We start from the raw sequence: 25,846 nt of genomic DNA on the forward strand, positions 1-25,846 counted from the left end.
ACTGGACAATTTAATGGGTTTTTGGACTGCCAATCCCCTGGAGTCAACACGCTACAGAAATAGGCAGGTATTTGAATGTGCTGCCCAGCGTTCATTTTTTTGTGTGTGTGTGCCTCTGCAGAGGGTGCTGATAGAAATGATGGTTTCTAGATGTATCTCTCTCGGAGAGTGGCAGCAGATGTTTCACATTCTCCCGCAACCCTTCAGGTTCCAGGGGGAAATCAGGGAGAACTACACACTATAAAATTAAAGCACTGACACTTTAGCAACCCCCTGAAAGCAAATGGACCAGCAGCAATGGGCAAGCTGGAGTGAATTCATCACTACTCATTTTAGAGCTTCCCATCTGTGCTGAGTTTCATTAACACTGGCGGGATCAACACTGCAGTTTGGAATGAATAAACACAGACCTCCTCTCTTTTTTTCCACTTGGCCTATTGTATATAATATCATGCGGTCACCAACACACAAGATTGCAAATCCCCCATATGCTTCTACTGGCAGCTCTGATGTTGGATAAACATAGCAGATTAGTATTTACATTACACACTGCTCTGATTAGTTTACTTCTATGCTGATAGGATTGGATTTAGCATCGGCACTTTCCGTTCAAATATTTCGGCTGTCACTCGACACTACAGTTTGCACATACAGACAGGGATAACTACTGCTGTGCAGCTTGTGTGGCTGACTGCTCTCAGTTCTATGATTTTGTACGAAAACATAAATGTGTGGTCGTCGTTACGCATTTTTCTCTCTGTCAAATTGTTATGCATTTTTCATAGCGTCAAATCTGTTCTCTGTGTGTGTGTGTGTTTTAAAGAGGGAGGCTGCTCAAATTCAGACAGACCACTCCACACACTCTTTGAACACTGGAGTACAGTCCTCAGAGCCCAAAGAGGAATAGCGTTGTCCATGTATGTGTCCTGGGCAGTGCGGTGGAACAAAGCCTTTTTAATTACCCCTGTAATTGGCCTTTTAGCCATATGCATTAGCATTCTAATGATTGCTGTGTAATTAGGTGCAAATGACTGTGAGAGCTGGAGGCGACTCTCTCTCTCTCTCTCTCTCTCTCTCTCTCTATCTGTCCCTCCTCCCACTCCAGTGATCACAGGAGGGGGCAGAAGAAAGAGGAAGACAGGGGCAACACACCTGTGTGCACCTGAGCCTCAGGTCAGATCTTATGGGGTGACTAAGCACAGAGAGAAAACTCTGAGGGAGATGTCTGTGTGTGTTGGACCTGTGTGACATTTCATTTGGTTTCTCAAAGGATCTGGTGGTAGGATAAATAGAACACCTTGTTCAAGGACACATCAAGACAATCAAAAGTCTGAAACACAATGAACAGTAATTAAAAGTACAGTATACTGCATTGTTATTTAATTGTTGATGCAGGGGAGGTCAATGTAATGTCCTCATAGAGATTATTATAGTTCTTGCTATTTGTTGCTTTTATATGCCAGTGCCAGGTGACTGTAAACAGTTGAGAGGTTAGCATCATTGGCAAACCACCAGTCTGTGTCCAAACCAATGGCACTCATAAACTTTTGTCGCAAACTTGATGCCAGGCACATCAGAGGTTTATTTCTGCCCACTGCCAGCCACCAGTAGGCGCCAACATGAGTGTGTTGTCCCTGGTCACGCACATCAGCGGGCACCATTTGTAACTAACAAGCATTGAATACACAGTGGAATTATTGAGCAGCGGTGACAAAAATAGAACTGAATCATAATCGACACAGCGTCAACGGCAAAGTTTAACGCTGGTGTGCGGGGTTGTATTGAAATCATAGAACAATGAAATTTAACGTAATCGAATGCCGAAAGTGTAGTACACCGCACTCTGGTTGGTGCCTATGTGCGGAGCGCTTAAGTGTCTCTGTCAGAGAGGGCCTTTGCAGAATAAACCGCGTGAGTGTGGTTCAGATGCAAAAGCATGCTCCTGTGTGAGACTGACTGAGGCACACAATGAGAGCTCCAGGCCGGATTTTCATGGTCTTGATGTCTGGGGCTCCTCAGCGACTCTGCTTGATAACAAGCTGTCATGCCACACTACCATCATTTGCCACAGTGCCAGTGTTCAGTGCCTTTCATTATCCCCCTTCCCTACACACACACACACACACACACACACACACACACACACCCCCCCTTCCCCGCCTGTCTCAGTCTCTGATTCCCTGCCTCTCTCTTCTGCTCATCACCGGGATGGAAATGTATCAAGACAAATTATTTCTATGATTTCAGTGCAATTGTGGAGCCCACAAAAAAAATGGTGATAATAAGTCTTGTTTCACTGGCCGAGGGAGTTGAAGGGTCCCTTTATGCCTTTTTGCTTTTTTAATGGTGTTTTTTTCATTGCAATTTGATATTTTACAAGTGGCAGTAAAATATCCAGGCTATTTGGCATAATGTAACCTCAGTCAAAATGTGGAAAACCCACAAATCCAATAGCAGGTAGAACAGCCTCGTCTCGGCTCCTTTCTTCTCCTCCGGTTCTATATATAATGCGATCCCTGGGAGACAGCCTGTGATATTTATGATTGAACTCTAATGGCACTTCCTCGCTGCTCTCCAATTCTTATGCGGCGAGCTGCAGAGAAGAACCGACATGTCGTCTCCTGTCGTTATTCGATTACATGTCAGAAACCAGCCTCTTGATGTGCGACAAGCTAAACTAAAACCTCCCCGGCCGTATGAATTATTTTACTGTAATTGTAGTTATAGGGACTTTATAAGGCAGCTACTTGATTCTTTTTTTTACCGCTTCACCATTACTGTTCTCTGCCGGCAGCTGGGGCATAAATATTGAAACGGGCTAATGACACAGAACAGAGTGCGCTCTGTGCCCTCAGCACAGCTGTGAATGCTACTCCTGTACAGCGGAGCAACACTAATTATTTTCACCGTGATGAGGTCAACCTCGGCACAGGCCCCCAGTAAATGAACTTGGTCTTGTTACTGGCGGTCTCGTTCGAACAAAAACACAACAAAACACAAACAAAACGTACAAGTAACATGACAACAAAAACACCAACACGCATACACATACAAACACAAGCTGGATGGAAAACAATGACGCTGTAGAGTGGGCTTGCTGCAGACCTCAACACATATGCAGACATATAGCTCAAAGCAAAGCAATTTTACATGATTACCGTTGGCTTGTATTGCAGAATGGGGCGGTTTTGTTTCCAGTGGCTACATTTCATTTTCTCACTGGTTAACCATGCTACATTACTGTATGTGCACGGCATGTAGGTATTCATCATGCCTTCAACCATGCATAAACTGTATGGTCTTTCCTAGTATTTCTATCATTATCCAGGGGATGCATTTAATATCGCAAGAGGTAGAAATGCAACATTGAATCACGAATCACAGCAGACCCTGAAATGACCCTCTGCTGGGTATTTTTCATTTTAATGACCCATGCTTCTACAGCTGCATTTGCTGTGCGGTTTTGGAGGCCTATGGTGTCTTTCATGCAATAGATAACAGAGAGCTATGATTGACTGTGGAATGCAGACTGCCCTTACTAACTGTGTAAGCATGAATATAAGTGACTGTGCCGTGTGCCCATACAGTACATGACGTCCATATGCATCCTGTTCGTGTCCCACCCCACTAATCAAGATGCCTTAGAGGAACCATCCTCCACACTGCTGTGCACGTGTCAAGTGACTGTGACAGTTCTGATATCCATGCATGTCAAGAAGTGCTGAACAGACACGTGTACCAGTCATAGGAATGCCCGCCGTATGTCCACAACCCTGTGGCACAGCCATTGTTGACCACCACTGTGTCCAGTACCAGTCATCTCCGCATGGCACCCGCTACCAGGTTTCACACAGACCGCCTTCTTCTTATCAAATGTGGTATTTTGCCGAGTCCACTTGTCCACATTTACAAAGGGGAGGGGGGGGGGGGGGGGAATGATATTTTAAGGTCACCTCGACACCGACGCTGAATGAATGACATTTAGAATACATTTTCCCATTTTTCTCCATTTGCTTTGAAAAGACTAGGCTCCTCTAAACCCCACCCCACCCTCCTCTTTCTTTCTTTTTTTCTTTCTTTCTCTCTCTCTCTCTCTCTTTCTGTGTTTCTCCCTCTCTCTCTCGCTCACAGTCAGCACAAGCAAAACAAATCTGTTAGATGAATAGGTACACCTGCCACTGCGGGTTTTTGTATTTTACTCTCCTCAGTAAATTACACTGCAGCTGCCACACTCGCTCCGTTCACAATCTCTCACCTTGAACCCACGAATCAGGGCCCAGGAATACACTGCTCTCAGCCACTGAGCTCTGAGGAGCCTCTCTCTCTCTCTCTCTCTCTCACTCTCTCTCTCTCTCTCTCTCTCTCTCTCTCTCTCTCTATCTCTCTCACTCTCTCTCTCTCTCTCTCTCTCTCTCACTCTCTCTCTCTCTCTCTCTCTCTCTCTCTCTCACTCTCTCTCTCTCTCTCTCTCTCTGCAGGATGGGGAAAAAAGAAAACAGCCCAGAGACCCATCAGGTCAAATGAGGGAGTAAACTGACACAACCTTGAAAGTTAAAAATCAATGCAATTTCACTTACTGGAGAATTTAAAACACATCATTAGAGTTAGATGAGGCCATGGTAAAAATGTGAGAGATCTTAGCAGTGGTGTTGCTGGTTGGACGCGAGATGTAACCTAACTCGGGTCGATGGCGCCTGTTTTTCATCAGTTCTAATAAATCTATGGCTAAAGTCTGGTGATCTTACAGCCACGTCTGAATAACCCACACAGCGCGTGTGAATTTTGATGTTCAGAAAGATGTGTGTGAGAGTGCCATTTAGGGGCCTCCCATAAAGGGAGCATCCAGAAGGATTTGCTTGGGGATTTACTCGGCTGGTGAAAGTCGGCCCAGACAATAAAACACTGCACACAAAGTGGGCAAATAAACTTGGCCATTGTTCAGGGAAAGGTGCGCTGAAAAGTGACTCTAATAGGCTGATAAATCTCCTGCACTTAAAAGTGTTAGTCTGTTTGTGTGTGTGTGTGTGTATGCATGAGAGAGAGAAAGTGTGTGTTTTTGGTACAGTGCTTCTCTTTGTCCTCTTCCACTGTGACCTGCTAAGCCGATCTTTTCTGCGAAGCTGGGTGGAGGCCCTCTTCAAACTCACACAACACACACACACACACACAAAGAAAACTTGAGGGCTAGGGGGTAGGGTGATGGTGGGGTAGAGAAAACGAAAGACTATCCCAGTATGATTCATCCCCTGAAAGCATTTCCAAGCTGACCCTCCGACTTTTATAGTTTGTGTGCATTCCATGGGCATAATGCCGCCGATGAGAACACATTCATGACAGGAGCGAGTTTTGTTTATCTGCTCTGGCATGGCTAAAGTGAGTCAGAGCCACTCCGTGTATGTGCAGCCATGGAGACGACAGACGGCATAAAATACAACACCCAAAACTCCACAAAAGGGGCCAGACAGTATCATTCTGTCTCTCTCTCTCTCTCTCTCTCTCTCTCTCTCTGAGATTATACGATGAATATAAACCAGGGCATTACAATGAGATGAGTTTCAGCCTTGACCAATGACAGCAGATAATGCATGACAGTATTACAGCGGTTATGGATGACGACAGCAGATTCCGTACAGGAAACGAAAAAACAAGGCGACCGTATCTGGCTTGTCTGCGAATGAATGTTGACCTCCCTGGCACGCATCATTTTTTATAAACCGGGCCATTTGTGAGAGCATGCAAGCGAATTAGATTTTTTTTCTCATTCCTATTTATGCTCAATTGGGTGGCCATGATCCTACCACTCTAAAGCCCATTATAAAGGTTGTGACCTGAGGCCACTGACAATTACAGATAAAATTTCAATAAATCATTGCCCAAAAACAATTACACAGCAGTATAATAATGCAAAGTCCTATTTCCACTGGTTACAGAGAGATTAGGGATGTGCTCTGGGGCCAGTTGAGATTAAAGACCATCTTCTATTCCAATGGCTGATCAGACTTTCAAAAAAGGTTGGTCTGGGGGTAAAGGTGGAATTACTTTTATGGTCAGCAGTTATGGAAGTAGATGAAATAATACAATGCTGTTTTGAAACATGTTCGCCAATTTCCTGGTACATACTCTATACTGATGTTCTGTGAATGTAGATTACTACTGCTGCCTGCAACATATATTCAGAATCATGTATTTTCAAGACTGTGTATGAATATTATGTCTGTGAGTCACGCCACTAAGGCATGGTATTAGAGACTCAGTGCTTATGTCCCAGCTGGCCTATAATTAGGCTCAAATAGCTGATATGTGATGGTGGACTATAACATCACATCTTGCTTATTGCATATTTAAGAGGTAGAGGACAATGGTTTTGTAGGCATCTGCATGAACCAAGAGCACTGTTGCAAGTATCATCCTAGTCATTAATACATTTAGGCTACAGAAGTGACTAGCTAGTCATCACTGGCCTATTGCATGGTCGACTTCCCAATTAAATAATGTCATTTTTGAACACTGCGGTCTCTGGCACAGACTCAACTATGAGATAAGCCGGCTACTACAACCCTTTCTGGAGGACGCCGAGTCGAGTGCTATAGCCTGTCAAGTTAATCTCCAGCAAACCGGATGCTCAGTCATATTGAATACAGTGCTATCAATCTGATGACATTTTTCAGTTCAATTGTCTTTGACAACAATTAAGCACAACGTCAATCATTGTGCTTGCATGGTTTTAAAACTGCAGAGCAAGTCATCAATCCCACTGTCATTAAAACATCAATGTCTTGTCTCAGCCAAATACAACCGAGAAGATAATTGGCATTTGTGAATGCATATTAATTTAGTGATAATGAGATGATAGAGCGGCTCCTCTCCGCAGGTGCCTGTACTCTAATCAATCGCAGGAGAAAATCGGGTAAAAACGTGGTTCTTTTATCCCGCATCTGAAATTAAAAAGCTATTTAGTTCTACATTTTCCAACAAAGTGCTTTTCATTTATCTTCTGAAACACATTATTCAATCACACTTTCCATTTGTATAATGGTAATATTTTCATGTAATTTCCCGCTGCCTCTCTGATGGGTGATTGTGATATGGCTTTGTGAAATGGCTATTCCCCTCCAGCTCACTTCACTCGGCGGTAATAAACTTAAAACATATATTTCAGATTAAATGTTTTCCAGCAAATGGAGCGGATCTGGAACGCCCCCTCCGAAACATGCGAAGCACGCTTTTGCCCCCCGGTGGCCACTACAATTATTACAACATGTGCGCGACACCTGGTGGTGTATTAAAGAATAGCGAGTTAATTGCTGGTCATGTTCGCAGTGGCCAGTGTCCAATCGCGTCAGTGTTCAAAAGCATACACTGCGACCCTGCCATAATTGCTCACTGTTGGGAGTCCAGTCACATTTGCGTCAAGACTCAAGCTCAGCAAAGTTTAAACTATAAATATTATAGTCTAGGAGCTGCTAAACCAACATTAAAATGTTAATCCTCGAAGGATTTAAGAGAGTCATGAAAATTGTGTTTTAATAACAGCATTTAATTTCTTATATAAAAAACAGATGAACCTGTACATTACTCAAGTAACTATTCTGAAAAAGGCTTAACATTGCATGGCTGTCACTGAAGACGTTTTTGGGACATTTCTACAGTATGATTCTTACAGTGGTGACATATTAAAGGAATTATAATATACACAGGCCTACTGGCTGTCTAATTTTTAACCAATGGCTAAATGCCCATTGTTGAGGTGGTTTTGCTGCACCCTTCTGAAAAGGAAGCCGACAATAGACGACCAGTCACACTTGTTTCTTCCGCAGTGTCACCACATCAACATCACTCAGGGCAACCTGCATAGAAACTGCCACCAACAAATATGAGATTTGTGTAAATACACTGTCGTGAACATGTACAAAATTAAGACATTAATTAATACCCAAACACAGATAAAAAAAATCATCTTGAGCCCTAGGCTGAAATAGGTAAATGTAGTTGCACTAGTTTGCAGCACTGAATCAAAACACAATACCACCTCTGAGTGTGGTGGCACAAAGTTGTCAGTATTAAAACAATTAAATCAGCTTTATGATTTAGCCTACAGAACACACTCATATAAACATGACTTGCAAGGAAATGTCTACACCTCATGACAATATTTCTTTTATTCTTAACATCTATAAAACTATCTTTTGGCATTTACATACGGACATCTATTTATTTGCTACTTTACTGACATAAAGCTTAATGAAGAGGTAGAACTGATGCTAATGAATAGTGACTTGGATGAATGGTCCCTGATGAGAATGATGACTCCTAACCTGTGGGCTGTGGGCCAGCCCAGGCCACTGGCTAACGTCCGGTCAACTAGATTCCTCCCCAGCATCTTCCTTGGCTGCTTCAACTACTGTTGGCTCCGAGTCGTCCGGGGTCGAGTCCTCCTTGCTCGAGTTGGCTGAGCTCGGCCTCTCCTCGGGCTTCTTGGCCGGGTCCACAGCCTGGGCCCCACGGCTTGAGTTGCAGCCCATTCTCTGGCACACCTTGTTCAGCTTCTGGTCTGGCAAAGCACTGGCAGCACTTCAGCAGGGATATGGTGTTTGTGTAAGTGTGTGTGTGTGTGTAGTGTGGTGTTAATGAAAGAGGGGACGAGGCTAACCTTAGCCTAAATACCGACGACTTGTTGGTGTAGCAGGTGCCCTGTGGTTTCTATGGAAACCACAGGGACTTCCTGTTGGACCCACAGTGAGTAAGCACCTGTGTATGTGTGTGTGTGTGTGTGTTTGTATGTGGGAGAGAGAGAGGGGGCAGAAAGGGAGAGAGAGATCAGAGATTTTTCCTCTTTGGTTTCAGTTTACAAGTCTTTGTTAGCGGAGGCTCTTAAGTTCTTATTGTGGTCTGCCTGCCAAGCAACAAGAGTTGAGATTTAACTCTGTGGCATGTTAAGGCACTGTTTGAGATAAAAGAGTCCGAAGATTGTTTGTCAGTCACTTAACAGTCATGGCAACTCATAATCCTGTGAAGACAGTGACACAAGGTCATCACAAGGTCACCACCTCTTAAGGGTCATACACATACCTATGCTCTTTTTTCTCTTTTGACACAGGCTAGCAGGGCAACCAGTTAGGAAACACTTCAAAGACAGTCTAATGACGAGGAGATCATTAGAAAAACATCATTGGAACATACATTGCTGACAACCCAGATCTGCTCTCATTTGGTCATACATGATAGCACTGTTTATGATTGTAGGTCAGATCACAGCCTAGACTTTATGCTTAATGCCATAAGCATTTTTGTGCGTCTACATTTTATGCCTTTATCCTGCCTGCCTGCCCCCCCCCCCTCCCTATATACTGGCCACCATTAAATGAGGTCACTTACTGTAATCCACTGAAATGCATGGCTGTGGTAGCATACAGTCTGTAAGTGATGCACCCCTGGAGATGTACATAAACAGGCTGTTGCCTAGCAACTACACATACAACTATACAATGACCTTCAGGACAGTTTTACATCAAACAGGAACCGATTCCCATCCCCCACACCTTAAGATACACACAAATGAACACACACACACACACACACGCATACGAGGGAGAGAAAGAGAGCAAGAGAGAGAGAGAGAGGGAGATGAAAGCAATGTCACTGCAGAGGACACAAACTGTTCAAAGGATTAATAATTCACCACATTGGTTCCTCTGAGGTGGAGTGCTGAGGAAATATTTGATTCCTCATTCAGAGGGAGGCCGTGCTGAGCAGAGGGCCGGGTCAGGTCATGCTTCCCCTGAGCCAGTGTGTGCTGCCCTGGCTGGGTGACACCGACCCCCCCCCGTGTACAAAATCAAAAAGCACTTTTAACAGGGAAGTCAAAAGGAAATGAAAATGCACACGCCAGGCGTCTTGACTGGAATCTCTGTCCACTGGAGAGAGGAAACGCCAAAACAAATAAATAAATATGTGACCATCATCATCTGAGGCTGCGACTCTCAAGACAGGACATGATGTAATAGTACACGACACATGTTGAACAAGGTGCTTATGGGATCATGCAGCTGATCATTTCTGCCAGCACAACTCAAGACCAATCAAGCCTTTACCTAAGGTAATAAAATTCATGGTCCCAGTGATAAAATTAGTTACCTACAAGGACACACCTACAATAGTGTTTATTTGCTATTCAAGTTATTCATTCAGTTACCCTTGCCACTGTGCAAATACAGGTACTTATGACCCCATACATTTGAGGAAATGCACAGGTATATTCTTGCTTAAAATATGAAATTATTCTTTCTTCTGAAAAGAAACTACAAACTGCAAATCTGAAGACGTAGTTTACTGTAGCGACCAAAAGAAAAAGAAAATTAATGGCCAGAGACAGATGTCATGGATAGTCAGAGTATGTTTAATAAAAATAATTAAACCTCAATTTCCTCTATAGAACTTCATAGAAAGTAATTCAATAAATTACAAATGACTTCTTAAGACGTTTTTCTTCCACTACATAAAGCATTATTTGACTACATAGACCACAATTTGCAAATATTGCAACTGTCCAAGAACATAAACAGGAAAAAAGAAGACTTGAAAAATGACTTTAAAAGGATATCTGTAAGCATAAAGCAAAACATGAAATAAAAATAAAAAGGCAATAGTCTATTCGCCATTTCGCTGTCTACTCAGTATAAATGACGAAGTGAATTAAACTCAATGTAGTGTAGTAGTGTAGTAGAGTAGTTTCGCGCTTTATGTTTGCATGTTGGTCGTCAGTTCCCTGTCGCAGTTTCATCTGCATCATATCAGTTCAGCACTTGCAATGTGTGAGTCATTGAGAGACATTAACATTACATACTACCTGAAATATCATTAATAAAATAATAATAATAATAATAATAATAATAATACAAAAAAAAACAACATAAAAGTGTATTTTCAACCTTAAGTCATACTCATCACTTTGTCCATTGTCTACCGTGATGAGTAGTCTGTTCTCAGAGATCTGAGCGCTCTCTGTTTTCCCAACACGGGGCTCAGAAGTGAGAACCTGACAAAACCAAATGAACAAAGTCAATTTCAAGGTAGCACGTGCACAGGAGGAAGCAGCAATGACTGGGCACTAGCTACAAATGACAAATCAAACACACCAAAACAGAACAAAACAAAACTGGACATGGTGGCTGCTTTTTAGATTCCCGAATGCAAAAAAAAACCTGTGCGTTTGGGGCCTGTCTAGTGGAAGAGACAGAGCCAATCTTTTGTACCTGTCTATGCACAAGGGGTACTGGACATCTCTATGTGTCCACGTCTGAATACATTATGTGGGGCTCTAGGAGTCGGCTGCCCCTGACACATCAGCCATAGATACTGTGGTTCTTTAGTGGTTGACTTCTGTCAATGACCGAAAGACTTGTAAGGTACCGTGCCAAAAACAGACTTTGTTTACAGCAATACAGCATAATGTGGGGGTCAGGGTGCCTCGACAGCAGCAATTAACCACAAAATAAAAACATCTTGGGACATTCTTTGTGGGGCCACCATTTTGGGAATTTGCCGTAAAATCTCAGCGAGCACTGTACCATTTCTCACTTGTGTGCCTAACAGTCCAAAGCTCAATTAAGTGTGTGTGCGGTTTCTGAACAGTGATACTTATACTCCAAACGTCCTCAGAAAAGGCTGAGTAGCGATTCCAGTGTGTATGTCCTCATAAAGGTTGAAGTGACCGATGACGATACAAAAGGAGGCCAGAGAAGAGAGAGAGAGAGAGAGAGAGAGAGAGAGAGAGAGAGAGAGAGATAGGAGAGCACCCCTCCGTTCTTTCTGTTTGACCAGTAATGACGTGAACTCCCCTTCGACTCGAGAGGTATGGAGTAAGGACACTTCTATATCCATCTGCTGTATGTGGTGCTCACAAGTGGATGGGCAGCGAAGACGTTAACGTGAAGGGACAGAAGATGAAGACGTATCGATACCCCTTGGCCAGTAACTAACACCCACCCCATAGCCAAACGGATCGTTCACCAAATGGAAGTCGGATCGAAAACTACAATACAATTAGTCCGCCACTGCTCCTCCAATAGAGCTAAGAGGCAGCATCTCCACTGACTAAGCTGGCAAGAACAGGCTTGTATCTAGTCAACACCAAAAGCTGTAGGTGAGATATTAAGCAATGCTTCAAACTTTTAAGGAGTGGTGATATCCACGTTAGAGTTAACAGCAAGCTAACAAAGGCAGATAGAAAGAGTTGATGTCGACCACACGCCCTCACTCACTGTACTGGTGGAACACTGGAGGAATACTTCTAAACTGAGGGGCGCGTGCCACGACAACAGCATACTACGATGGCAATAATCACTAGGTCAAAACAGCTCTCGTATTATTCCAAGATCAAATACCTTCTCCTGCTCATTCCTATTCTTCCTCAGATCTACAGATCAACAACACATTCCCAATCAGTCAGTACATTTTCCAGATGGGAGCACTGAGGAAGTACTACACAGCTAATCACTTGCGATATGATGCTTCTGCCATGCTGAAACAAAGAGGTCAGACAGACAAAATACTTTGTGCTCACAGCAATCACATCAGACAGGACAGGGTGAAAGCTCTCTAGCACGCTTTAGAACGTGACAGAACACAACACGAGAGGTTCTATTCATCCAGCACATTAACACTCACAAACGCCTGCAGAACCACACAAGCAGACCGAATGCAGAGAGAAGGGTCAAGGGCCAGAATAAAGAGACATAGCAGAGTGCCCCCGTAACCGAAGACCACTTCTCCTGGGTTTGACCCATAGTCTGCCTTTGGTGCTCGGGTACCACAAACCAATCATACAACTTAACACAGAGGGCAAGAAACAGTGATGAGTTGTGCAACTAAATAGGCCTGCTGTTTTAAAAGACCTGATAGGAGGTGAAGGGAGAGAAAACCAGATCTGGATCAAGAGTATGTATGTGTAAGTGAGTGCGTGAATGCAAGAAACTGTGATCAATGTGTAGAGCAAGGCCTGCTCCCAAGGCTACTTGATACTTTAGTCGATGCAAAGACAAGAAGCTGTTTCCATTTTTTTTATAACAGGATAAGAGAGAAGAGTGGGAGTAGGAGAGAAAGTGAGCGTCTGACAGGAAGTGTGTGTGTGTGTGAGAGAGAGATGAAAGAGAGAGAGAGAGAGTGTGACTCCTCCTCAGTGGAAGATGTGTGGTGGGTGAGAGAGGAAAACAGGTTGAAGGAGGTGAAAAGTCTACAGCTTCAGTGACATTCATTAGCTGCCCGAGTTATTGCTGACGTTTTCCAAAGTATGTTCTGCAAAGTAGAAGTGTCAAGGATCCTGTAAAAGTATTTACAAATGAAACCAAAAAATAGTTCAAGTCCACCCTTCCCCACACACTCAAAATATATTAATAGTACAGCTCAACAGGAGCAGTAATGTATTTCCTCTTTTTTTTTAATAAAATTAAATCCCAACATAATTAATACAATAATGCCTCTGCCTTTTAGTTGATTTCTTTTTTTTTCTTCTTGCTCGTTGCAATTGTACATCATTGTGTAATACAAGTTCACAAAGTCCATAAATCTACTAAAGTTCGACATGCAAAATGTCTTTTTCAAAACAAGATTGTACCTAAACAAACGCTGAAATTTAATTTCAGTTTCTTTAATCTTGGTTCTCTAAGGCTTTGTCTTAATTACACAACACTTTTTCTCTCGATTTAATATTTACAAAAGGGGAAAGAAAAAAAAAAATCACAACATAAGTGCAGGGTAAATCATATATATGTGTATATATGTATACATTTCTAAGGAATATATAAATATATATGTGTATGTATATATATTTATAAAGGCTCAGTCTTCATCGCTCGAGTCAGAATCGTCAGATGATGAGGAGGAGCTGTCCGACTCTCCAGAGGAAGAGGACTCGACCTTCCCCGAGCCCTCGGGACCACTGTTCTCCTTCTGCTCCGCTGCCTCCTCCTCTTCCTCCTCGTCATCCTGCTCCTCCTCCTCCTCCTCGCCCCCGTCTTCCGAGCGGGCGGTAAGAGGCGGCGTGGGTTGTGCGACGGAGGCGGCAGCGGGCGCATGGGCAGAGGTGGCGGTTGTGGCGGCCGACGAGACGCTGGGGGAGGTGACCGTGGAGGTGGCGTGGTCAGTGTTTGCTGTGCTCTGGCTCTGCTGCGCTGCAGAGGGCAGGTTAAGGCCTGGGGTGAGGAGCATCCCTGGGTAGAGCATACTGGAGAGGAGGAGAGGGTTGAGGGCCAGAGGGTGACCGGAGGCGGCCGCCGCTGCAGCAGCAGAAGCACTTAGTGGGCTGGAGCTGCAGGTGGAGGTGGCGGAGGTGGTGGAGGTGGCGGTGGCGGCGGAGGACGAACTGGGCGTCGCGGAACTCTCCGAGATGGCCACCTCTGTCCTTTCAGCTTTGGTGTCGGAGGAGGGCGGCGGCTGTGAGGACGCCGCTGCGTCGGCCGCCGAGTTCTTACTGCCCTTGCTGCCCTTGCTGCTGCTCTTCCGCGTGGTGTCCTCTGGTGCTGATGCTGTCGCCATGGCGGCGGCCGCTGCGGCCGCCATCGTTGCAGCTCCTGCTCCTCCGTCCTGTGCCTTCCCCAGCAGGCCGCTCATGCCCAGCAGGTTGGGCAGCCCCGCCATGCCCGAGAGCATCATGGGAAACATGGCGGCCAGGTTGGTGGCGTCGCCGGCGGGCAGGCCCATGAGGCCCGCGGTCAGCTGCAGCGACTGGAGGCTCTGCAGGTTCTGTTGGAGGTTCTGCTGGAACAGCTGCAGGCTGGGCAGGTCCAGGCCCGACAGCAGGCCGTTGGCCAGCAGCGGGTTCAGGCCCATGGCGGCGGCCGAGGCTGCCGCTGCTGCGGAGGCGTTGGCGCCGGCCGAGGCTGCCTTCGCCAGGGCGTTTTTGGGCCGCCGGCCGCGCCGGCTCACCTCCTCCGGAACGATGGGTCCAGTCAGGATCCGGTCAAACATGCTTTCAGGTAGGTAGCCCTTCAAGGGAGAGAAACAGAGATGATTTGACTTTCATTATTACACGGCTCTTCAGAGTGCTGCAGAAAGTTCCAGTCACATGAATGGGGCTTCCCAACGTTCGGAGGTCTGTTAAATCTATACATCACCGGCAAAGTACTGTATATAATCACCGCTGTCAATGGCAACGGGTTTTGTGCTTCTAAATAAGCGTCATTACCACTCCGCAAGAAGTCCGTTCGCTTCTTGCAATGGAATTTCAGCTAGTAACACGTTGAAAGTCAGCTAGTAACATGTTGCCACACAACACCTGAAAGTTCTATCTGTGTGGCGAACTATTTATTTTGACAGCGGAAGACACAAAAAGGTAGCAAAATCATTTTTAAAGACCCATTGTGTTAAGTGTCTTTTCTCATTTTGGTAAGTAGCCGCATAATAAGCGGGATAATGTATTGTCCGCCGGTAATTATCAGAAAATAAGTCCTTTCAGGTCGGGGTTCTGTTCTCCCTGTCGGGACTTATTTTCTGATAATTAACGGCGGACAATACATTATCCCTTACATATCATATGGTCCATGAACTAGTCATATAGGTCAACTGCAGTGGTTACATGGGCTCAGTGGCTGGGCCCCATGCAGTATGATGAGCAATCAGTCATTGCAAGCGCCTCTTGATTGATTAATCACCACTATGTGGATACTGTTTTTAGAATTGATTTAGATTAAGTGTTAGTTAGTATAATTTGTATTTTAGCATATTTAGTATAGTCTTTATCTTCTACTGTCCTTATTGCTTAGTTGTGTTTTTTTATATTATACTTTTAATTACTTTTTCTGCTGTTAGTGAATGTGTGTGTGTTGTCTGTATGCTACTGAGACCTTGAATTTCCCCTGGGGATCAATAAAGTATCTATCTATCTATCTATCATATAAGTGGAAGAAGCGCTCTCTCTGAGAGGTAAACGTGATGGCAAATGGCTTGTGGTGGTCACATCAGAACACTAGTAGTATAGAGCCTGGAAAAGTATATAAAATAACTCACCGACTGCTTGACCACGTCGGCCCACTCGGGTGGAACACCATATTCCGGGTGCTCCTGAAGGAACCGGCACAGATCCTTCAGAGGAGGGGCAAAGGCACCACCAATCTGAGCACAGAGCAGCACATACAGTAGGTCAGACACACACACACACACACACAAAGAATCAACGAACACCAGTGCCTCATTGACACATACAAGAGTACAGTAGTCTCCAACACACACACACACACGCTTCTTCACCTTGCGTGCATTTCTCCGGTTGATGATCTGCACTCTCTCTTCGCCTGTCAGGCTGTTGACGTCGATCTTGTTGGGGTTCCGGCACCGATGCCTCTTCTGCTTGGGCCTGCCGTCTTGGAACTGCATCTTATTCACCCCCTGCCAACACAAACCATCTCCCTTACCCATGTGCACTCAACACTCCACACTGGGCAGGACCATCCACCACACTCCACACGCTGATGCAGAATCCCATTCAAAATACTTCATCACATGCCAGGATGTTTTTACCAAACTGGTACCAAAGAAATCGAGCGAACGAAATGGTAATAGGGAGGGATAGAGAAGGTCAAAGAGGAGGAGGAAGATGAAGGTCGGGGAAGAAGGGGAACTCACGGGGATGAAGGCTCCCACGTCCGCGACGAAGCCTGGGTGCTCTTTGAGCCACTGGTCCAGGTCTTTCCTCTTGGGCGCGTCGTCTCCGGCCAGCCGGGTTCCGTCCTTCAGGTGGATGACGGGCACCCGGCACTCGGCGTCCTGCGGGCCCTGAGCCTGAGGGCTGAAGCCCTGCTGCTGCTGTTGCTGTTGCTGACCAGCAGGGGGCACTGGCACACTGGCCTGGCCACTGCCAACCCAACCTGGAGGGACCTGGAGGGAGGGAAGGGGAGGGGAGTGAGATGAGGGTACACACACACACACACACACACACACAATGCATACAAACATACACACACACACACACAAACACCGACACACACACACACACACACACACACACAATGCATACAAACACACACACACACACACACACACACACACACACACACACCCAATGCAAACAAACATACATACACACACACACACAATCATGCATACAAACAAACACACACAGAAATACACACACACACACACACACAGTGAGCAGAGGTATCAGGGCCATGGGTGGGGGGTGGCGGGGGGTGGTAAAGGGCATGGGTGAGGTGCTGATGAGGAGATTTGAGATGCGACAGGTTTCTCACCCGCTGCTCGGGCATGGCTGGCGCTCGGCTCCTGTTCAGGAACAGCAGGTCCATGCCCTCCACGTTCTTCCTCCGCCCGCGTCGCCGCTTCACCACAGGCTGGCCATCCAGCACGCCGTTCAGTCTCATCTGACCTGCCAGCGCTGGGGAGAGGGGGGCACACATGAGTCACACTCACTCCCACAAACACACATCTCATATTCTCACATATAGGTTTTTACATACACATTTACATAAATACCTAATGCCCTAATATACAGTCTATTTTCAAACATACACGTGCACTCTGACACGCACAATTGAAGCAATTCTAAAGCGTGAGGTAAGAGAATATTCTCAAAATGAAGACCCTGGGTGTTTGGTGCCACCTGCTGGCCATTGAAGGAATAAACTTTAGCCTCCATCTAGCATGCAGTGTTTGGCAGCTCCAAAGGAAAGCCACTCTGAGCTTCTCAGGTCCACATTCATCTAATCCAGTCCTCTAGAGAGCTTGTATGTGGCCTTGACCTATTGTGGACTGTGGCAGTTTTACAGTGAAACTTTTGACACTTAAACTAAACTAAATCAAGGGATATTCACTACAGTGACAGGGTGACAGTTCAGTATCTTCTCTTGCCTCAATCCTGAGCTCTCATACGGTCATATTTATTTTCAACAAATAAATAAATAAATAAATAAATAAATAAATAATCAAAGTTTAAAAGCATCAATGCTGAAAATAAAAAAACTGTTGTTTGTGGTGCAGTGTGCATACCTTGTGGATAGGGGGCGCTGGGGGTCTTGGTGAAGTCGGTGAGGCTGGTGTCCGAGGCACTCTGGAGCTCCTGGAGCCGGGCCAGGTACTGCTGCTGTGCCAGGGGCCCCTCATCCCCCTCCAGGGGCCTCTTCAGGTGTAGGCCAGCCTTCTGGAAGGTCAGCTTCAGACCGCCCTCCTGCTGCAGGGAGAGAGAGCACACGTGTCAATCATGTGTTAACACACACACACACACACACACACACACACACACACCACACAGTGGGGCAAAAGAAAACAAAACAGACAAAACAGCAGGAGAGACATACAGCTTAACAAAATGAAACAGAACTGGGTCGGATATCTACCAAGTGCGGTCGTGCTACAAGCAGTATTGTCATTTTATATTTAGCATCCTTTTATAACTGCCCCTGTTAAACAAGATGCTAAAAGTATTACAGTGCATTACGATGCCTTTAGGAGGGCAACTCCAGAATGGCACAGTAAAAATGAGAACTGAACTGAAGATGAGAGAGCTGTGGTCTGAAAGCATTCTGCTGATGCTAACTGTGATATTGGGCGTCTGCATCTAATGAATACGTTTGGCTGCCTTAATGGGCTTAAAAAGGTACAAACACACACACAGAGGAGTGGCATCCGGAGGTGGGTGGGTCTCTAATCTGGGGGCTTTCTGAGGTCAGGGAAGGGGGGGGTTCCTAAACCGCTGCCGCAGGCCTTTCAAAGCAAGTCACTCAGCAAGCCAGAGCGAGCAATGGGCGGTGCGGAGGAGTTGCGTTAGCCAGCGCGAGGTTAACAGCTTCTCAGACAGCCACGTGGCACCGCCGATATGGGCTCACTAGCAGCAAGAAATGGAACAAGCAGCTGTTTGGACAGGAGAAAAAACAACAAACAGAAACAACAGCACTATGGCTGGCAAAGCTTCAGTGAGTACACCCATACTGAGCAGCGGCCAGAGAGAGAGAGAGAGAGAGAGAGAGAGAAAAGAGAGAGAGAGAGTGTGTGTGTGAGAGAGTGAGCGTGTGAGAGAGAGTGAGTGTGTGTGTGAGAGAGAGAGTGTGTGAGAGAGTGTGTGAGAGAAAGAGTGAGAGAGAGAGAGAGTGTGTGAAAGAGTGAGAGAAAGAGAGAGAGAGTTTATGAGTTTACGGGAGCCCATCTCTGTGGGATTAAAGGCTCGTTGGAGTGCTGCTGCTGCGTTGGCCAGGCCGTGCGATGCAACTGCACTTGTTTAGGCGTAGATTTATGGGCCGGAGCAGCCTGTTTACAGTCAGTGGGTGGAGGGAACCAGGGAATGGCGGAGGTGCTCGTAAATTACAGTGCTGTCGACAGCCGTTTGCAGGACAGACTTAAAAAAACCACACACACACACACACACACACAGAAAAAAAACAGTGCTGAACGCCGCAGTTAGCAGTCATGTCCTAAGGGAGATGGGCTTGGCGAAGCGTAGGGAGAGAGAGGGGGGTGGGGTGAGGGGAGGGGAGGGGAGGGGAGGGGTGCGGTGGAGTGGAGAAGGGTGGTTGAGATGAACATACGTTATTCATTTTCACTGAGAACTCCTTGTCTGCAACATGCTTGGTCACCTTTGACCCTTGCGGGGAGGCCGCGGGGTCCTCGGTGGCGGCGGCGGGGAGGAGGCCAGGGGCCGAGAGGCCGCCGCTAACGGCCGACGATGCGGAGACCGACGCCACCTGGTGGTTGTCTAGCAGCTTGGTGGTGTAGAATGAGGCCACGGCGGAGCCGGGCTCGTAGGAGCGCCGCGTGCCGGGCCACTTCCCCTTCAGCACGGCCTGACAGATGCTGTCCAAGCGGTTGATCATCACACGGTCCTGCGGACGAGAGCACGCGTCACGGAAGAGATAAGGAAAAAGGCCAAGAGACTAAGTATAAGTATAAATAAGTATATATACTCTTTTGATCCCGTGAGGGAAATTTGGTCTCTGCATTTATCCCAATCCGTGAACTAGTGAAACACACTCAGCACACAGTGATCACGGAAGAGATGAGAAAAAAGGCCAAAAGAACACAGGACAATATAACATATGAAGAGCATTTTGAGTTTGTGTTTGATTTTCAGAAGTGAAATATCTCTACAGGAGAATCTACCCGAGCAAAACAATCCACAATGGAACACTGCTAGAGGTCACCATGGAAGGGATAATATAAAGTCCGCGGGTCAGTATCGGAAAATAAACCCCACAAGGACAAGCAAGCCTTGTGAGAGTTCTTCTACTGAGTCTGTGTACATATGTGTGTGTGTGTGTGTGTGTTTGAGTTACCTTAGGCCAGTAGGAGGCAGCTAGCATGTATCCTCCTCCCTGGAAGGGGTTGGGGGGGTGTGTGATGCCGTTCTCCGTCACGCTGTTCTCCTGCGTCTCGTCCTGAGTGGTGCTGTGTGATGCCACGCTGTCCTCGTCGAAGCCCTTCACAGTGGCCACTGCTGATGCTACAACACACACACACACACGGCCATTAACACCTCCTACACGTATCCCTAAGCACATGAAAGCTCTTAACACTTATCTGCCAATATCATCATCAGTCAAGCACACATTTTTAGCAGCTCAGCACTGGAAAAAGCAGTCGGTCAAAATGACCACAAATCAATAAACCAAAAGTGCTAATCATTACAAAGCACTTTTCTAAGTGAAGTTATAAAGCATTACATGATTCTCTTAACATGTGCCGCTTTACAAGCCCCTCTAGAGGCCACTGAGATGGACGCAACAGGGTAGCAAAGACTAGACTGAACTGGGCTGGAAAGTCTGGACTCACTGCTCTTCTGTCCGTCCTCTGCCTCGCTGCCACTGTCCTCCGAGGAAGATGAGGATGAGGATGATGAGGAGGACGATCCTGAGGAGCAAGAGGACGAGGAGGAAGATGAGCTGGAGCCTGAGTGTGAGGACGAGGAGGACGAGGAGGAGGAAGAGGAGGATGAACGTGATGAAGAGCTGGAGGAAGAGTCAGAGTCGGAGCCCGACGGCCGCCGAGCGGCGGCGCCAGCGCTACTGCGCTCCTTCTTCTTGGACTTCTTCTGCTTGCGTCCGGCCGGGTTGGGGGTCAGCGGCTTGGTGCGGGCAGCCACCATGCGCTTCTCACTCTCCTCCCCCTTCACAATGACTGGCTTCACGTCCGTTTGCTCCTCCCCAGTGCCGGGCGTCGGGGGGCCCGCGAGGGGAACCGCAGAGAGAGCCCACTTCTCGTCCGGCGCGGCAGACGCGGACGCCCTCGACCGGGCCTCCTCCTCCTCCTCCTCCTCCTCCTCCTCCCCGGCGTCCAAGCCCATCTCCTGCTCCTCCTCCTTCACCGCGAGGGCGCCATCTTCAGGTCTCTGCGAGACCGAGGCCGCCAGGGGTGACTGTGCCGTGGCGGCGGCAAGAGCGGCAGCAGGAGCCGCGGCCAGGTAGTGTGCGGGCAGCAGCGGTGGCGGGGTGCGCGTGTGCGCCTGGGCCTGGGCGAGGGCATGCGAGTGGGCGGCCGACTGACCCGGCGGCACCAGCTGGCCCTTGTTCTGGCTGTAGTTGCGCTGGGCAGCCATGAAGGAGAGCTCGGGGTCGCGCAGGATGTGGTAGTCGGTGCGGCTGACGCCGTGCTTGGCGGCGCCCAGCAACAGGTCGCGGTCGTGCAGGCCCGTCTCCCACCACACGGGCAGGTCCGGGCCCGGCTGGCACAGTGCCAGCCGCTCGTACAGCAGCAAGTGACGCAGCACCTGCTCGCGCACCTGACGCAGCAGCTCCACACGGTACAGCGTGCGTGACGCCCTCTCCTCCGTGATAGGCTGGATGGACAGAGATGGGTCCACTGCGTCTGAGAGACACAAGGAGAGAGAAGTGATAATTAACACATTCTGGCTGCTGAGAGTGCTCAATGAAAAGACAAGGCGCTTCAAAAGCAAAATGCAGTGCTTTAATCCCTAGTTACTGCTCGTGACCACCCGTGCACCAGATGCATGCAAGATCTGAATTATCTAGATGAACTGATTGTCATAAAACCACTATAGTTTCGAACACATTGATGGCTGTTTTCACCGAGTTGCTCCATGGGCGTAGATTTGCGTGGGGTCTGAAGGACGTGTCCACACCAATATCAAATAATGACTGAAATGTCCCCACCAATATTCAGGTTGAAACGGGGGGGAAGACGCGCCTCATGCGGTACACAAAAGGTTAAATAATTTCCCACTTCAGTACCGTCACCCAAAAAATACGTCTTTGAGACAGGTCTGTTTTTTGATTGGCTTAGTTCCCTGTAGCCTATGCTGTCAATTAGAAGTTTTTGGCACACTTGGCTGCAAAGATCTTAGCTCTATAATCTTTGCTTGGCTGTCGATTCGAGGATGTCGGGCAACAAAAGAAAGTGAGAGCAGAAGCTATTTCAAGAAACAAAGTGTAGGCCTTAGTCACAATATTATACGCTAGTTCAAGGCATAAAAATGCCAGAAACTTCGTTTTTTGGTAAAGATTTAGTTGACAGTGCTATATGTTATTAAATGGACGTTGGAATCAACCAAATACCAGCTAGTTTAGCTATATCGCGCTAGCAGATTTGTGTACTATGACAATGGAAAGGAAATGCATGCTTTTAACCAGCAATGCTATAAATGTTTGCTAAAATGAATGTAAATGGCACGAGGATGTCAGTAAACACAAATGCATTTCTATGGGCTTGACGTGCTGGACATGAATGCAAAACATTGTTTCCAATCGTTTTCTCACTAATAATGGCAATTGATCTGTTACTCAGATGACAGAAAAAGCAACCAGGCCGCTCTCTCTATCAGACAGCGGTGGTGCGGCAGGGTCACTCGCAGCAGGTGAACTTCAATAAGGACATGGTGTTTTTTTTAGTGTTAGCTAGTTATAGACCTAGTAAATACTACTGGTCTTCTTCGAGATTTTAGTCGTGCTATGTCACTGCTCATGACATCAATATTTTCTTTATAAAGTGACGGAGGAACCCCGGCCAGCTTTTTGGTCAGATAGGGGAGATTCAGGGCTACAGGTACATTGTACATGGTGTTTTGACTAAATGTTTTGTAAATGTTGACTGACCTGAGTTTTCACAGACCAGATGAGCAGGAATAGTCAGGAGCAGAACATACAGTCCATAACATGTTCTCTGTGTGAGGTGCAGTGAAAATAGATCCCTGAGTGCTGCCAAAGTTCTGACCTGTCCAAGTACTGTGTCCTCTCCTGAACCCTGCACCACAGGCCCCCCGGAGCTCTGACCATCATGGTCTAATCCCCAAGACCAGCAGGAGCGGGCAGCTCACGTTTCAACCCCCCTCCCTGTCCCCCAATTAGCTCACCTCCATCAGATGATGGGAGTTAGGAGCGGAAGGTCCAGAAAGCAAAGATAGAACATACTGAGCTTTGCGGAAACAAATGTAGGAAGTGTATGAAATGATGACTTGAGATGCTACAGGCCAGCAAATGTGTGTTTCTGAGTTTGTGTGTGTGTGTGTGTTTGTGTAAGATCTTTACCTCCTTCTTTGGGCGGTAGCCGGCACACTCTGCGGCACATGGTGGTGAAGGCGCACAGGTACTTCTGCAGGCTCTCGTCCGTCTTCTTGTGCAGGCGCGCCATGGCCCGGAACTTGGTCCAGTCGAAGCGGCCCAGGTCCGGGTCAAACACCACGCCGAACGTGGACACCACACGGTAGAAGTCGGCCTCTTCTCGCCTGGTCCACCTAGGATGACGAATATATGGGCAGGTAAGAGGAGCACTTGGACAACAGTGACTTGCCGGCAAACTTGTGTAGACTCTATGCTATATGCAGCCTAATAAAATTTGGCTCAGACAAAAGCAAGAGTTTGGTGGGGAATGTGGAATGGCAAAACCTTGAAATGTGACCTACAGCTCTGGAAAGAATTAAGAAACCACAGCACATTTTTCTGGTGTCATCCTACAGTTCCTGAGTGACATTCAAATGAGTTGACGGTCATATTCAAATTTTCAGTGGTCTCTTAATTTTGAATATGACCCGTCAACTCATTCGAATGTCACTCAGCAGCCGTAAGACATCAAAAAATGTGCAGTGGTCTCTTAATTGTTTCCGGAGCTGTATGTTTTCCGCTATGTTACTCTGAAACAGACAGCGCTGTTGCAAGATGAACTTAGCAGAGCATTCGAACCTGGATGTACTCTGATGGATACAGCAGCACCTGCACACTGTTGCAGAGAGAGATAAAAGCATGAGAGATAAAAGCGAGTCAGACAGATGCTAACTACCAAACAATGCCTGTAGACCAGGGGTTCTCAAAGTTTTGATTGGTGAGGGCCAATTCAGGAACCCAACATTGAACTGAGGGCCGCCAAAGGGGCGGGGGGAGAAAAAGAAAAAAAAAAAACTGGAAAAAAATCCCATTTGTAATCATTTTAATGAGCAGGTTGCATCTCTACAGTTTATATTTATTGCATTAAACACATTTTAATTCATAACTGAGGCTAAAAAACGTAATATTACGTTTTTCCTTCCCATGCGTTGAGTGCCAAAAACGTATTATTACGTTTTTAGCTTTTTTTTTTTTAAATTACGAAACTAGACACTCTAACACACCTTATATGTGATTTGGGGAACTCTGTGATGAATGGAAATGAAATATATGACGATCGAAAACTCATGAAAACGCAAGATCTGGACATTTTATCTGGACGTTTGATCTTAACTCGGCTTTTGATGGTTGCCGCTTTGTTTCGAATCAGTCACTGATTAGCACCAGGTCAAAATCAGGTCATTTATTTCCGTGGGTTTATCACTCGGTGGCAGGTCTCGTTAGATCTCTTCCCAGAAACTTTGCAGGCAACACTTCTCAGGTCATACAGTAAAAGACGCAATATCTCCATTTCTAAAAAAAAACAAACAGGGATTTTGATGAAAACTAGCCACTGTTTAGCTTGGGATTTCTCAGGAACAGAGGCGTGTAGAAATACACGGTTTGCACCCACTGAGAGCTTAAAGTCTCACCTTTCAAACGAGCCATTGTATGTGTTCATAGCTATAACACAGAATATGCTGTGGCTGTACAAAAATCATCAACAATGGTCTAGATTGCTGGCACTCTAGGACAAAGCGTCCGAAAACAGCTTGGCATTCAATGAGTTAAGAAAAATTGCAATGCACACACAATCCCTGGGGTTCTCTACCCTCAACAGACAAATTTGGGATATAACAGTTCTGGTTGCAGTCCATTTCAAGTACAAACTTATTTAGAACAAACAGTCTCAGTGTGCCTTGCTTCTTATCAGCATAGGCCTTATTCAGGGCCAATTCCAGCTACCAAAGCACCACAAGAAAAACCTGACGACCACGAAACACCACTAAACGGAGATTCATTCTTTTCAAAGCACACAGTACAGTTGTACAGTTTTACAGATGTTATCAGATGTTATCGCGGGCCGCCAGAAATGTTTCCGCGGGCCGCACTTTGAGAACCTATGCTGTAGACTAAATGTGTCAACAAGATTGCAATGCAAGATGGCAAAATTGCTGCCAAAACACTTCTAGAACTAAGAATAAAGATACTTCTTCTGTTGTTCTAAACAACTGAATTGGTTGACACATAGGCTAATTGTAGCTTGTCAGTTTTAAAATGCCAAAGCCTCATCCCTTCAAACTGACTATTAAATTGTTGATCAGACAGTGTGATTTTGAGCTTCTAAAAACAGAATGAGTTCACTTCAATATCCAAAACCTATGCCTCGGTGGACTTTTTTTATGCTTCGTCCTAGTTTAAGACAATCCTCCCGTTTCCATCGCCCAAATTTCCTATGTCATTCACCCAAGCACATATGTAACCCATATCCATCACTGTTGGAGTAGCCTGTGGATTTAAGCCACAGTCCTGATGCTGCT

At 46.4% G+C, this 25,846-nt stretch overlaps 1 protein-coding gene and 1 long non-coding RNA gene across 20 annotated transcripts in view; both read right to left on the reverse strand.

The window, feature by feature from the left end:
- Positions 1-7,536: 7,536 nt before the first annotated feature.
- On the reverse strand, positions 7,537-9,523 carry LOC121681964. Of its 2 annotated transcripts, XR_006022371.1 has the most exons (4): positions 9,376-9,523; positions 9,070-9,137; positions 8,316-8,748; positions 7,537-7,858 (listed from the first exon to the last, which is right to left on the reverse strand). It is a non-coding gene; the product is annotated as an uncharacterized LOC121681964 (long non-coding RNA). The 2 variants fall into 2 exon arrangements; XR_006022372.1 differs by lacking the exon at positions 9,070-9,137.
- A 3,396-nt stretch (positions 9,524-12,919) lies between these two features.
- Positions 12,920-25,846, reverse strand: part of chd9 (chromodomain helicase DNA binding protein 9) — a 100,641-nt gene continuing 87,714 nt past the window's right edge. For 13 of the 18 annotated variants that reach the window (XM_042062507.1, XM_042062511.1, XM_042062505.1 and 10 more), the window contains 10 exons: positions 23,475-23,680; positions 20,767-21,798; positions 20,271-20,437; positions 19,527-19,820; positions 17,995-18,175; positions 17,241-17,383; positions 16,618-16,869; positions 16,243-16,380; positions 16,003-16,107; positions 12,920-14,982 (listed from right to left, as the gene is read on the reverse strand). In XM_042062507.1, the coding sequence (XP_041918441.1) occupies positions 13,837-14,982; positions 16,003-16,107; positions 16,243-16,380; positions 16,618-16,869; positions 17,241-17,383; positions 17,995-18,175; positions 19,527-19,820; positions 20,271-20,437; positions 20,767-21,798; positions 23,475-23,680 (3,664 nt within the window). In that variant the 3' untranslated portion in view covers positions 12,920-13,836. The remainder of the gene's footprint in view (positions 14,983-16,002; positions 16,108-16,242; positions 16,381-16,617; positions 16,870-17,240; positions 17,384-17,994; positions 18,176-19,526; positions 19,821-20,270; positions 20,438-20,766; positions 21,799-23,474; positions 23,681-25,846) is intronic. The other 5 variants (XM_042062516.1, XM_042062509.1, XM_042062515.1 and 2 more) reach the window with 3 other exon arrangements.

The sequence above is a fragment of the Alosa sapidissima genome, chromosome 14 (genome assembly GCF_018492685.1).
Source record: "Alosa sapidissima isolate fAloSap1 chromosome 14, fAloSap1.pri, whole genome shotgun sequence".
NCBI classification, from domain to species: Eukaryota; Metazoa; Chordata; class Actinopteri; order Clupeiformes; family Clupeidae; genus Alosa; species Alosa sapidissima.